The sequence below is a fragment of the Anomaloglossus baeobatrachus genome, chromosome 1 (assembly GCF_048569485.1).
Source record: "Anomaloglossus baeobatrachus isolate aAnoBae1 chromosome 1, aAnoBae1.hap1, whole genome shotgun sequence".
Lineage (NCBI taxonomy): Eukaryota > Metazoa > Chordata > Amphibia > Anura > Aromobatidae > Anomaloglossus > Anomaloglossus baeobatrachus.
Window position 1 is genome coordinate 223,045,873 of NC_134353.1, and position 14,043 is coordinate 223,059,915.

General features: G+C 41.6%; 1 protein-coding gene across 5 annotated transcripts in view; it reads left to right on the top strand.

Moving 5' to 3' along the window:
- Window positions 1–14,043, top strand: part of INPP4B (inositol polyphosphate-4-phosphatase type II B) — a 1,087,411-nt gene that overhangs the window by 589,096 nt on the left and 484,272 nt on the right. For all 5 annotated transcript variants that reach the window (XM_075348265.1, XM_075348236.1, XM_075348245.1 and 2 more), the window contains one exon: window positions 5,398–5,477. In XM_075348265.1, coding sequence (XP_075204380.1) covers window positions 5,398–5,477 — 80 coding nt within the window. The remainder of the gene's footprint in view (window positions 1–5,397; window positions 5,478–14,043) is intronic.

Consider the following 14,043-nt stretch of genomic DNA (forward strand, 5'->3'; position numbering starts at 1 on the left):
GGCTTTCATATGTCTTCCACTGAGGAGAGGCTTCTGTCGGGCCACTCTGCCATAAAGGCCCAACTGGTGGAGGGCTGCAGTGATAGTTGACTTTGTGGAACTTTCTCCCATATCCCTACTGCATCTCTGGAGCTCAGCCTCAGTGATCTTGGGGTTCTTCTTCACCTCTCAGTAAGGCTCTTCTCCCACGATTGCTTCGTTTTGGCTGGACGGCCAGGTCTAGGAAGAGTTCTGGTGGTCCCAAACTTCTTCCATTTAAGGATTTTGGAGGCCACTGTGCTCTTAGGAACCTTGAGTACTGTAGAAATTAGTTTGTAACCTTAGCCAGATCTATTCCTTGCACAATTTTGTCTCTGAGCTCTTTAGACAGTTCCTTTGACCTCATGACTCTCATTAGGTCTGACATGCACTGTGAGCTGTGAGGTCTTATATAGACAGGTGTGTGCCTTTCCAAATCAAGTCCTATCAGTTTAATTAAACAACGCTGGACTCCAATGAAGAAGTAGAACCATCTCAAGAAGGATCACAAGGAAATGGACAGCATGTGACTTAAATATGAGTGTCTGAGCAAAGGGTCTGAATACTTAATGACAATGTGATATTTCAGTTTTTCTTGTTTAAGAAATTTGCAAAAATCTCTACATTTCTTGTTTTTTCTGTCAAGATGGGGTGCAGAGTGTACATTAATGAGAAAAAAATGAACTTTTTTGAATTTACCAAATAGCTGCAATGAAAAAGAGTGAAAAATTTTAAGGGGTCTGGATACTTTACCCACTGTAAATATCTTCAATGTTCAATTCATATGCAGTGTGAATTTATCCCAAGATCTAATTAATATCTTTAAAAGTAATTTGTCAGCAGGTTTTACTATGTAAGTTGAAGCTAGAATGCTATAAGGGTTAACACAGAAAATTCAGGAATGCCTGTCTTGTCACAGCCCAATCTGTTGTTTATTTGCTATGTTTGTTTAAGCAGCAGATTTATCATTGCTCAACCACACACCAGTCCAACACACCTCTTCCTCTAATTGACACCTCACTGTCAGTGTACAATCTTTATTGGGAGCCTGGTGTAGGTGGGGACATCTCTTTGCGCTCTAAGACATGACTAAACCTAACAATTCTTATTGTATCAGAATGGCTGTACCTAGTAATCTAAGGGATACAGCATTGCATCTAAGATCTCTTTGCCTACATCATGCTGCTCTCAGATGAGGTAGCAAAAACCTGCTAACATGTTCCATTTAACAAAAAATATTACAAAAGTTTTAAATTGTAACAACCAATTAAAGGGGTTGTCTGATACTTTTATATTAATAGCCTATCACTTGGATAGGTCATCCATACCAGATTGGTGGGAGTACGACACCCGGCACCCCTGCCGATTAGATGTTCCAGGTGGTGTGGGTGGCCAGATGGGCTCAAAGTTGAACAACACAGCTCCATCAACTGTATAGTGACCTTAGCTGGGTACTGCAGGTTCACCCCTATTCCTTCTAATAGGGTCAGATCTGAAATACCCGCCTACGGCCACTAACCAGTGACTGAGCTGTGCTATTACACTTCGCAACTGACCACTTTTGGCTGTCATTGGGAACAGCTGATTGGCAGCCAGCAATGCCATCTGTTGTATCCCCACCGATCTGGTAATGCTGAACCTAAGGATAGGTCATCAATTTAAAAGCACCAGACGGACCCTTTAATGCAAATATCTTGGACAAAACAAAAATTGTTAACTTGTGGGCAAAAATAGGTGAGATCAGAATTGAGTTTCACAAAATAGCTTTCAAATGTTAAATTGTATCCCTCTGTTCAGGAGCAAGGCATAAATTTATCTGCCCATCTTTCTCCAACATGTATGGCCTTCATAAAATAGCAAAGTATGACATATGGAGGTTCAAAAATGTCATTTGAAAATTACTGGATCTGTTGTTAAGAATAGAGGTGGATATCGAATACCTTGACTTCAGTACGGCATTCGATAAAGTATCACATGACATCCTCATTGAAAAAATGGTCAAGTATGGAATTGACAAAAAAATCAGTTAGATGGATTCAAAACTGGCTTATTGATCGGGCACAACGAGTAATACTAAATGGATACATATCAACCTGGAGGAAAGTCAAAAGCGGGGTGCCACAAGGCTCTGTCCTGGGCCCAGTGCTGTTTAATATCTTTATAAATGATCTGGATAACGGAATTATTGGGAAACTCATCAAACTTGCAGAGGATACTAAGATAGGAGGAGTAGCCAACACTAGAGAGGAAAGAGAGCGTATTCAAAAGGATTTAGACACACTCGAACAATGGGCTGAAGAGAACAGAATGTTTTTTAACAGTGACAAATGCAAAGTCCTACATCTGGGTAAAATAAATGTAAAAAGCATATATAGTATGAGAGGAATAGAACTAGGTAATAGCATCGGGGAATAGGACTTGGGCATAATAGTAGAGCCTAGATTCAACATGAGCCAACAGTGCTCAGCTGCAGGAGCTGCAGCTAAAAAGGCCAACAGAATTCTGGGATGTATCACGACAAGCATTGAATCTAGATCAAGAAAGTTAATTATTCCCCAATACTTTGGCCTGGTCAGACCACACCTGGAATACTGTGTACAGTTCTGGGTGCCTCAATTCAAGCAAGATATAGATATATTGAAGCAAGTCCAGAGAAGAGCAACCAAGATGGTAGAAGGTCTACAAACCAAGTCATATAAAGAACGGCTAAAAGAACTAGGAATGTTTAGTTTGCAAAAGAGAAGGCTGAGAGGAGACTTAATAGTGGTCTACAAATATCTGAAAGCAACTGTCCCCCGAATAAGTGTAGTGACGTGAAACATGTGTTGGGACGTCAGTCCCCATGTGTAACCCCGGTGTCGTGGGCGGAGGAGGGGACGCCGCGCTCTCCCACTGCTGCTCGGGTCCGGCTGCCGCGGCTGCTGCGGCCTGCTGCTGCTCGGTGGCTCGAGCGATGAGCCGGATCCCGGGGACTCTAGCGGCGCTCCTCGCCCGTGAGTGAAAAGGGGGTTGTTGGGTGTGGGGATTGTTTATTGTCCGTGACGCCACCCACGGTTGTGGTGATTTGTAGCACCACCGCTGCTCAATTTGGGGATCCCGGGAGTGGTGATGTGGAGCAGCCAGTTGTTGCGTTGCCCCTCCGTGGGTAGGGGTTGGTGATCCCGGGGCCCAGTGATGGGGTGGAAGGTGCAGGGCCTGGTGGGCGCAGGGACGCGGGGGCAGCGCTGTGCCTTGCGGCACTGTGGTACTCACTCAGCCTGAGACGTTGACACAGTTTTACGGTAAACCACACGGCTGGAAAGACGGTTCCCACGGACGGCTGCACTTGCTCTCCCAGTAGGTAACGGTGATGTCCCTTTGACCTGCACCTAGTGTTTCTCTGTTGGTAGCGATGGGTTCCCACCGGTAACCCGCTCCTCGGCTTGGATATGGGCCGGAGGAGCCCTCTTTTGCCCGCAGACGCTGGCCCTGAGGAACTGGTGCCCTGGCGGTGGTGGTGTTCCTCCTTAATGGTTGGACTTTTGCCTTCAGTCGGGACTTGGTTGTTGGGGGATCGACGTCCCCTTCACTGACGGATTCGGCAAATTATGGTGACTCCTAGCCTTGCCGGGGTCCGAGAGGCCCCTGCCCTGGTGCTGACTGTCCTTCGTATACTGCTCCAGACCGCCGGGCCACTACCCGTCCGCGGTCCTTCCAGCAACCTCCGAGCAGTCCCCCTCCAGATGATCACCGCTGTTGCTGACCTTGCTGACCTGTCCTGCACTTAGCTGGACTAACTTCAGGTCTTTCTACGTTCACTTTCACTCCTTTTCTTCACTTGCTCCACTACCACTTCACTTTCACTTAGCTGTTTACTCCTCTCTGTCCCTAGCTGGACTTCCTGGTTCTTCCCACCTCCAGGGGTGTGTACTTCTCGGTGGGCGGAGCCAACCACCTGGCCCACCCCCTGGTGTGAACATCAGCCCCTGGAGGAAGGCAACAAGGATTTTAGTAGCTTTGGTGTTCCTAACTGGGATGTAGGGTGTGGTGGTGTGATGACCTGTGACCCATGGCTTGCCCAGGGCGTCACACCGGTACCAGACGTTGATTGAGCTGCTAGTTTATGGGTGAGTGATATTGGTTGCCCTTATGTGTGATTATTCATGGATGGTAGTGAGCTGCAATCATTATGATGTAATCCTGTTAGTCACAATTGTTTGGCACATCTAATGTTAGTTCCCACTGTATCCTATTACTGAATTTATACATCATATTTACTGGTCCTTTTATTCCAGGGGCATGTGAGGTTCTTTCCCCTTTTGCACTATACCCCATGCCTATTCTTTTTAATTATTTGTATCCTGGAGCAAAAATGAAATAAGTTATAATAATAATAATAATATGGTGTTGCTTATTAGGATACTATGTCTACTCTTGTCAAAATTTAAAGACTCCTTTCTTCCTGGGCTTCTAAAATATCTGAAAGGAAGTCACAGTGCAGAGGGAACAACCCTATTCTCACTAGCACAAGGAAGTACAAGAAACAATGGGATGAAACTAAAAGGAGAGAGATTCAGATTGTCATTAGGAAAAACTGTCCGACAGTGAGGGCAGTCAGAGAGGGGAACAGGCTACCACAGGAGGTGGTGAGCTCTCCATCAATGGAAATCTTCAAGAGGAACCTGAATAAACATATAGCTGGGATGATTTAGGAAAGCCTGCAGTCGCAGGGGGCTGGACCCAATGGCCCTTGAGTTCCCTTCCAACGCTACCATTCTATGATTCTATGTATAAAAAGTATGGCCCCTATTCACCAAGACCTGGCATTTTCGCAATGAGGGTGCGTGGTTGGGTCAGTTACTCCTGATTCATGAAGAGGTGCGTCTAGTGAGTGGTGTGCACCTCTGTGCATCACATCACAAACCTTACTGTAAGATGTCTAGAGTAAGTAATGTCACAGCTTGTCATGAATTAGACAAGAAATAGCATCATGCCACACAGTGCCCATGTATCGCTTTACCTGCCTCCAAAGTGTGTCAAAATGTTGTGACTTTTCAAAGCAGTTTATACTAGAATTCTGGTTATATTGCTTGATGATTAGAGGCCTACATATTTTAGGGGAGTCTAGTAATTCTGACTTTCAGCGTAGGTCATACAGTATGAATATCATTAGAAGATGTAATATAATAGGAAATTATGATAAGAATCAACACTTCTAACTTACCGTACATCTGTATGTGTATGGTGAGTTTCAACATACGGCTAGTTCTAAGTACAAGCTATCTCATTTTCATCCATGGTGAAGTAGGTCACCTTTGAGGTGTACACTCGTCTGGTAATAAAAAAGGTAATGTCATTCCAGAGCTAATCAAAGATTTCTTTCTCCTTTTTCATCTCTAGAAGAGTTTCCTGGGCTGCAGCACGTTTAAAGTAAAAGATCTGGTCAAAGCAAAGGAGCAACCATTGTCTCTCAACCTCAAGTAAGTTTTTTTCTTTCTTGATTTTCTTTAGACACTTTTAAAGCATGACGGTACAACAGAAATGGTAGCTACCTCTTGTTCTGTAATTTTTGCTAATTTTTTTTTTTTATCTAAGAAATGAGCTGATGCTGCCCATAAACATTGTTAAAGTTATCCTGAATGAGCGATTCTAGGCATTTAGCTTATCGTGGCTTATATACAGTATACACAAATGATCGTTTGGGATAATGTTGTTTTTGACTAGTTGTCTTTGTTTTTGTTATCACATATCATATATGTCAGTTTAGCCTGGTTTGTTGATGGTTGAACGATCCAATGTACAATTGATGAGTGGTGCGGTGCTTGACCATAATCTAAAGTATATTACTGCATTTATTCACTAGTAGTTTGCACAGAATCTTGTAGTATTTGCTTTCATATTGACTGTAAAATATTCTGTTCTGTAATATTTTAATTTTCTTTAAGTAGTTGCTCCACAACCTTTATATTGATGACCTATCCCATTGATAAGTCATCAATGTCAGATCGGTGGGGGTGACCTGGCTCCCCAACTAATTACAGTCATATGATTTGGGTGCTCCTACCACAACTGTTTACCTAAGCACCCAAATCTCTTGCTCCTCTTTTCATGCAGGGAGTGCGATTGATAGGATATAGGAATAAAAATTCTTGTTTTTGGGATAGTGGTGTAACAACTGTAAATTAGCCCTATTTTCTGCTATGGAGGTGTCTTCATTCTATATCTGTCTCTTCAAGTAGAACTAATAATCTTATATCTGAGTGTTCAATTTTAGGAGTATTATTTGACTGTTTTTTGTAGCCAAATTTGTTTGGGCTGTCTCTTGCGTTTCTTTCTATGGATTATGTTGAATTGCATCAATGTTTGTACATCTTCAGGGCAAAAACACATAGGCCTTGATTCATCAAGTCTGAAATTCTGTGCGCTAGTGTTAGTGAACAGTATGCCGAAATAAAATGCGCCAAAAGTAATTGAGAAGCAATAGATGTACTCTAGTCACTGACAGGAGTACATCTCTGTCGTAATTTATATCACTTTAGTAGCATAAACTATGATGATTTTGCTCGCCTACACTCAGCAAATAATACATGCCTGAATCCATCCTAAGCCCCATTCCCCCAAATCAAGATCAGTGCTGTTCACATCGGTGTTGAAGAGGGAATGTATTCGAGTGAGACGCATGTAATTCATTGAGGCTCATGCGTCTTAATGATTCAGGAGCATCTAAAAAGTGGAGTGCACCTTTATATGTCTGCCCACAAATCTTACATCAGTCGAGACTAGAGTATTATTTGTGGCATAAGGTATGCCAGAGTTTCTTATGAATTAGATGATCTGGAGTTACACTGCCCCGTTATGCCCAAGCTCTGTCCATTTTGGTGGAGTTGGCTAAAACGGGTGTCAAAACCCCAAAAGTCGTAACATGCTCACACAACTCCGTGCTGCTCAAAAATATTTTGACTTTTTTATGTTCTATGCCAGATTTCAGGCATAGAACATTGATAAGTTGTGACCCATATGTTTTTATAAAATGACATAAAAAGATCTTACAGATGTATACTTGGATAACTTTCTACTATATTGCCTTTTGTCATCTGTTTTGTCTTTTTTTTTTCTACATTGATCATGGAAGCCACAAAGTTTAAAGGAGTTTTCCAACAAAATACTGTTATTAGCTATCCAATGAATGGGCTGATCTCTGAAACCTCCTCTGATCTTCGGAGGGCGGTCCCAAAGGCTTGATCACTTTTCTGTTCCTTTCTATAACTGACAGAAAAAGGTCTAGCCTTACATGGGAATTGTGGATCACCATGTTCTGGATCTCTGGTGTACCCACAGTAAATATACACTTATCTCCTATTCAATAAGGAAGACTATTTAATAAACCCTACTAATGCATTTGACCTGTTATCATGTGTTTGGTATCATTTAGATCTTGTTCTGCATCCATGTAAATACTGACCCCTACAGGTTAAAAAATATCTATTATGTTTATTCCAGTTTACTCACTTTGCTTTCTTCTTTTTTGTATTGTTGCTTTTTTGTCCTTTTTTAAAAACTGTTTTTTTTTCTAGTTTTATACATATAATTAATGCATATAGTATCTTAATTTACCAGAAGTAAACTTATACTCCTGTGCCAATTTATCTTATCTGAAAGATAATCAAATGTAATGAAAAAAAGGGGTGTTTCATCAGTTTGATATTGACATCCTGTATTTAGGATAGTCTAACAGTATTCAATTAGTGTATCAATGTGGATCCAACTCTTGACTGCATCACCTACCGACTGACTATAGTGAATGATATTGCAGAGTCTAAAAGTGAATAAGACTGACTTACAATACCGGACAGAGGTACTACAAAACTTATAATACTGGTAAAGTAACCAAGAAAGGGAACTCCAGCAAACGCAGTGCCATCCCTCAGTCAAATGATTGTTGGAAGGGCTCTGGCAGCTGAGCTAATAGTGATGGCCTACTATAAGAGCAAATCTACTTTTAATCTCAATGGGAATCTGTCACCAGGTGTTTGCTATGTAATCTGAAAACAGCATGCTGCAAGGTTTACAACAGAGAATTCAGGGATGCTGTCTTGTCATCTGTTGTTTATTTGCTATGTTTGTCTAAGCAGCAGGACACTTATCATTCGGACTACAAAGTCGGACTACAAAGTCACACGCTGGGCAGTCCGGCATGCCCCCTTCTTTGATTTACACCTCACTATCAATGTACAACCTCTACTGAGAACAAGAGTATTGTGCAAAAATAACAATATTTATTAATTAATTGAGATCACACACAGACTACACAATAAAATCACTGTGTCTTAAAAACAAACATGAGATGGGGATAGGATGATACATAAGTAACAAGGAAGTGTACCTGACAATTAAGGAATATATTGATTGCACAAAGGTTCCTTTTACCCCTCTTATAAACGAGGAAGGATGGAATATATGAGCAGGGAAAAAAGGGGTATACCCAGTACTGTAACAAATGTTATACTTATTAATAAAAAATCCCTCCAAGGGCAAGTAAATATTAAAAACCAAAAGAGCGGGATCCAAGTACCTAAAGTGCTAAGTGCAATGCCATATCCAGGATAAATCCTGCACCATCACAGGATAGGACCTAGAGACCCGCAACGCATGTTTTGCTAGAGTGTTCTTGCTTTATCAGGGAGGGAGATCCTCTTGTTCTCTTGTATCTATATGTTTATCTGAGTAGTGCTTGACACTGGTTTAGCCTTACTCCAGGTAGCCAGGGGTCATTATGAATTGCTTGTATTTGAGATTTTTTATTATAATCTCTATTGAGAGCCTGATGTGGGCGGGGACAGCTCTCTCAGCTCTGCTACATGGCTAAATCTAAAAATTCTGATTGTGCAGCAGTAATCTAAGTGATACATCGCTGGATTCAGGATCTCTTTGCCTACATCTAAACCATGGCAAGTATATAAAACATGTACAAAACTCTATTTCAGCATTGTGATTGTGCCGTGGTTTTGACACTGGCACTTTAGGCAGATGTTGCCCAAAAGTGAATGGGTGCATGTAGTTTTCCATACATTTGGATCTAGGATTGTGTTCATGGCAAAAGTAAATAGATCTGGTAGATTGGCTCTTTTCAATAAGCCATCCCCTTTTTTTCTCTATACATCAGCTTTGACAAAGAAGGGAGCTGGCTTAGCTAGTCAATGGTTCCTCCTCTGAGCACACACAACTCAGGTCACAGAGCGAGCAGTTTCTTGGGTGAATCCCAAGCCAGAAGGGCAGACCCGAAAACTAGTAAACTGTTAAAAACTGCAATTTAAAAGAATAAAGGCTGCTTTACACGCAGCGACATTACTAGCGATGTAGCTCGTGAAAACACCCGCCCCCGTCATTTGTGCATCACGGGCAAATCACTGCCTGTGACGCACAATATTGCTAGTACCCGTCACATGAACTTACCTGCCTATCGACGTCGCTGTGGCTTCCGAACTGCCTCTTTTCTAAGGGGGTGGTTTGTGCGGCGTCACAGTGACGTCACACGGCAGCCGTCCAATTGAAGTGGAGTTGTGGAGAGCAGCCGAATGAAAGTCATGCACACCTCGTTGCTGGAGGACGCAGGTATGGTGTTGTTCGTCATTCCCGGGGTGTCACACGTAGCGATGTGTGCTGCCTCAGGAACGACGAACAACCTGCGTCCTGCACCATCAACGATATTTGGGATTTGAACAACTTGTCAACGATCAACGATTAGGTGAGTATTTTTGAGCGTTAGCGGTTGATCGTACGTGTCACACGCAACAACGTCGCTAATGAGGCCGGATGTGCGTCACGAATTCCGTGACCCCAACGACATCTCGTTAGCGGTTATTGCATGTAAAGCCCCCTTTAGAAGTGTGATCTATACCCAGTCACATTTACCATTCAGGGCTTCCAGTGGGAGCTGTAATGACAGAAGAATTGGTGATTTCCAGCTTTCCATGATACAGAAACAGAAGACGACAAATTAAGTACCTGTATTTTGAAGTGACATTTTATCATAGAGAGGAAAAGTGTTGTGTTATTGTATTCATGACTAAATTAAATATATTATTAGAAATAAATTAGTCTAATTAATAATCCGCAAATGATACACTGCTGCTAAGGTGCTTTTACGTTTGCTCAGAATCACTTGCAGGTTTTGCTGGAAATGTAGTATATCATCTATATCCTAGGACTAGGTGAGAAAATACATTATACATTCTCACCGTGTGAAATGCTAGGGACAAACAAGGACAGGCCAGATCTCTAAGAGCTTGGATACCTGTGTGAATAATACCCAATTTGAACTGCTTACTCTTATCTCTGTCTGGACATTTGGGGTTCAGTTTGGGTCATCCTTATTTCACGTTCTGCAGTGTATAGAAAAAAAAGCTAACCACAATTCTGTATTCTGTTCTCTGTCTCAAAAGGATGATAATGCTTTTGCTCTTGGTACATGTTATTCTAGAAGCACAGGCCAAGGGTGTAAATAGAAAGGCCAGACAAATCAGCGCTGGAATCTGTAAAAAGATGAAAACTCAAGATGAGTTATTGTATAAAAGATTTAACAGCGTCAAACATTCGAGTAAAATAGTTCCCCAGAGATGGAAAATGAAACAAGGTGAAACTTTTTATTTAAAATACCTTGTCCTACATGTGTGTATGTGCTTCATCCACTGCTGGAATTTTATATCAATAATTTATCATTGCATGAATACCTGTCAGTTACTGACTTTCACCTTTTTTCTAATTGTCATTTGTGGTTTAGCCAGTTTACTGCTTTTTTGTCAATGTATCTTCTCCAGATGTTTTAGACAGACTCATCAAATGTGACATTTTTGAAAATTTGACCCAAATCTACTCCAATACCTTTTAAAGTAATTTTATGTACGCCAGTTATATCTTTACGACACGTACACAATGTGTGCAAATTTTGATGCTAAAAAATTGCAAAAGCAGATATATACAGGGGGAAAAAAAATATTTGGGGCTTTGTACAATATTTATGAAGTCACATGATTTTCATGAATTTGGCACAAGAAAAGCACAAGTAAAAAGAAAAAGATAATTTAAAAAAAACCCAAAACAAAACAGCAAATGGTTAATCAGGGCTATAGGCTACAAGGGAGCTCAGATTCAAGATGTCTATAGGTATAATCACTTATTCTTTAACAGGCAATTAGAGGATGTGTTCATCGTAGCCTTTATGCTTCCATCAGAAGCTATCTTCAATGCTGGAGAGTAGAAGGGGTAAACTCAACGCTGTCACCAAAGGATGATAAAAATGCATTGAAGATATATACACGTGGGGCTGCGGCAGCCGTCTATTATCTGTAAGCTTTTTATGTTGGTTGTGACTTTCACAACCACACTAGGTGAGTCTACAGTAACATACTTTTATTTTATTATCTGATAAGACACTATTTTGCGCTCTCTTTCTCTTAGTTTTCCATAAGAAGCTAGGCATTTTGTCTGCAGAGAGGTAAAATAGAAATGCCTGTAAATGTTACACTAAGTCCTGATTTTCAGTTCTTCCAAGCTCATCAGGCACCATATAGTTATTTCATTCTTTATTTTTTAACCTAAAAGAGTTACATGTAAACTTTGCAGAAGAAACTTATTTTCCCATTGTCCCCATTGATGTGTTCCTTGTAGTGTGTGGCATGAGTAGTGTAATGCACCCCTTTAACATTGGATATGCTGGAACAACTAATAGAATGGTATTTAACAGGAAAAAATGCAAAATTCTACAATTCTACAAAAATGCAAAAAAAATCCAAAAATAACATCTACATAATAGGAGGAATAAAACTAAGCAGGGGCACATGTAAAAAAGATGGGTATACTAATAGATCACAGAATGAACTTGAGTCAACAGTGTGATGCAGCAGCAAAAAAGGCAAACACAGTTCTGGGATGTATTAAGAGAATCAAAGAGTCTAGATCACGTGAAGTAATTGTTGCCCTCTACTCTTTTTTGGTCAGACTTCATCTGGAATACTGTGTCCAGTTCAGGGCACTACATTTTAAAAAAGATATTGAAAAACAGGAGCAAGTTCAGAGAAGAACTGCCAAGATGGTGAGCGGACTGCAAACTATGACCTACGAGGAACGATTAAAGGATCTGGTAATGTTGAACTTGCAAAAAAGAAGGCTCAGAGAAAACGTAATAGCTGTCTACAAATATCTGAAGGGATGTCACAGTGTAGAGTAGAGTTGAGCGCGGTTCGTGGTTCGTGGTTCTCCAGTTCGCGGCTCGAGTGATCTTGGGGGCTGTTCTAGATTGAACTAGAACTCGAGCTTTTTTGCAAAAGCTCGATAGTTCTATATACGTTCGAGAACGGTTCTAGCAGCAAAAAAACCAGCTAATTCCTAGCTGGCTTTCCGCTGTAATAGTGTAAGTCACTCTGTGACTCACACTATTATGACATTTCAGTGTATAGTGTGCGGGAACAGCGCATTCAGATCACTGCTGTATGTATAATGGCGATCGCCATTTTTTTTTTTTTCCTCGTCTTCCTTCCCTAAGCGCGCGCGTGTAGTGGGGAGGGCCAGCATGTCAGCCAATCCCAGACACACACACAGCTAAGTGGACTTTTAGCCAGAGAAGCAACGGCATGTGTGATAGGATGTCCATGTCACATGTCCCTGCATTATAAAAACGAGTATCTGCCCGTCCGGACGCCATTATCTCTTCTGCGTCCTTGATGTTAAACATCACTGGCGCAGCTCCTATCGCCGATACAGCTGTATTACGCTCCATACACAGCGCTGGACAGCTTAGGGATAGCACTTTCTATCAGTCCTTTTAAGGGCTCATACCGGCAGGGTCAGAGCCATAGGTGACAGGTCCTGAAAACAGAGTTTAACAGCTACACAAGATGACAGCGTCTGTGTAGCTAAGGTCAGGGATTTCCTCGCTGCATTTCCCCATTAGGAGGGATAGAAAGGCAGGCTTCATTTCCTCTACCCAGAGACCCACAACCCTGCCACTGTACCCTCCTGCCCTATGCACACTCCAACTCATTGTTACTAAGCCATTATACTAGCAAACACTGAGTGAACTTAGTGGCATCCTAAACGTGGCTATTGGACTTCTGTATAGTCCCAGTAGTGCACAGATATTTGCAGCACGTCTGGCTGCATTGCACACTCAAACTCATTATAGCTAAGCCATTATACTAGCAAACACTGAGTGAACTTAGTGGCATCCTAAACGTGGCTATTGGACTTCTGTATAGTCCCAGTAGTGCACAGATATTTGCAGCACATCTGGCTGCATTGCACACTCAAACTCATTATAACTAAGCCATTATACTAGCAAACACTGAGTGAACCTAGTGTCATCCTAAACGTGGCTATTGGACTTCTGTATAGTCCCAGTAGTACAAAGATATTTGCAGCACGTCTGCCTGCATTGCACACTCAAACTCATTATAACTAAGCCATTATACTAGCAAACACTGAGTGAACCTAGTGTCATCCTAAACGTGGCTATTGGACTTCTGTATAGTCCCAGTAGTGCAAAGATATTTGCAGCACGTCTGCCTGCATTGCACACTCAAACTAATTATAACTAAGCCATTATACTAGCAAACACTGAGTGAACCTAGTGGCATCCTAAACGTGGCTATTGGACTTCTGTATAGTCCCAGTAGTGCACAGATATTTGCAGCACGTCTGCCTGCATTGCACACTCAAACTCATTATAACTAAGCCATTATACTAGCAAACACTGAGTGAACCTAGTGGCATCCTAAACGTGGCTATTGGACTTCTGTATAGTCCCAGTAGTGCACAGATATTTGCAGCACGTCTGCCTGCATTGCACACTCAAACTCATTATAAGTAAGCCATTATACTAGCAAACACTGAGTGAATTTAGTGGCATCCTAAACGTGGCTATTGGACTTCTGTATAGTCCCAGTAGTGCAAAGATATTTGCAGCACGTCTGCCTGCATTGCACACTCAAACTAATTATAACTAAGCCATTATACTAGCAAACACTGAGTGAACTTAGTGGCATCCTAAAC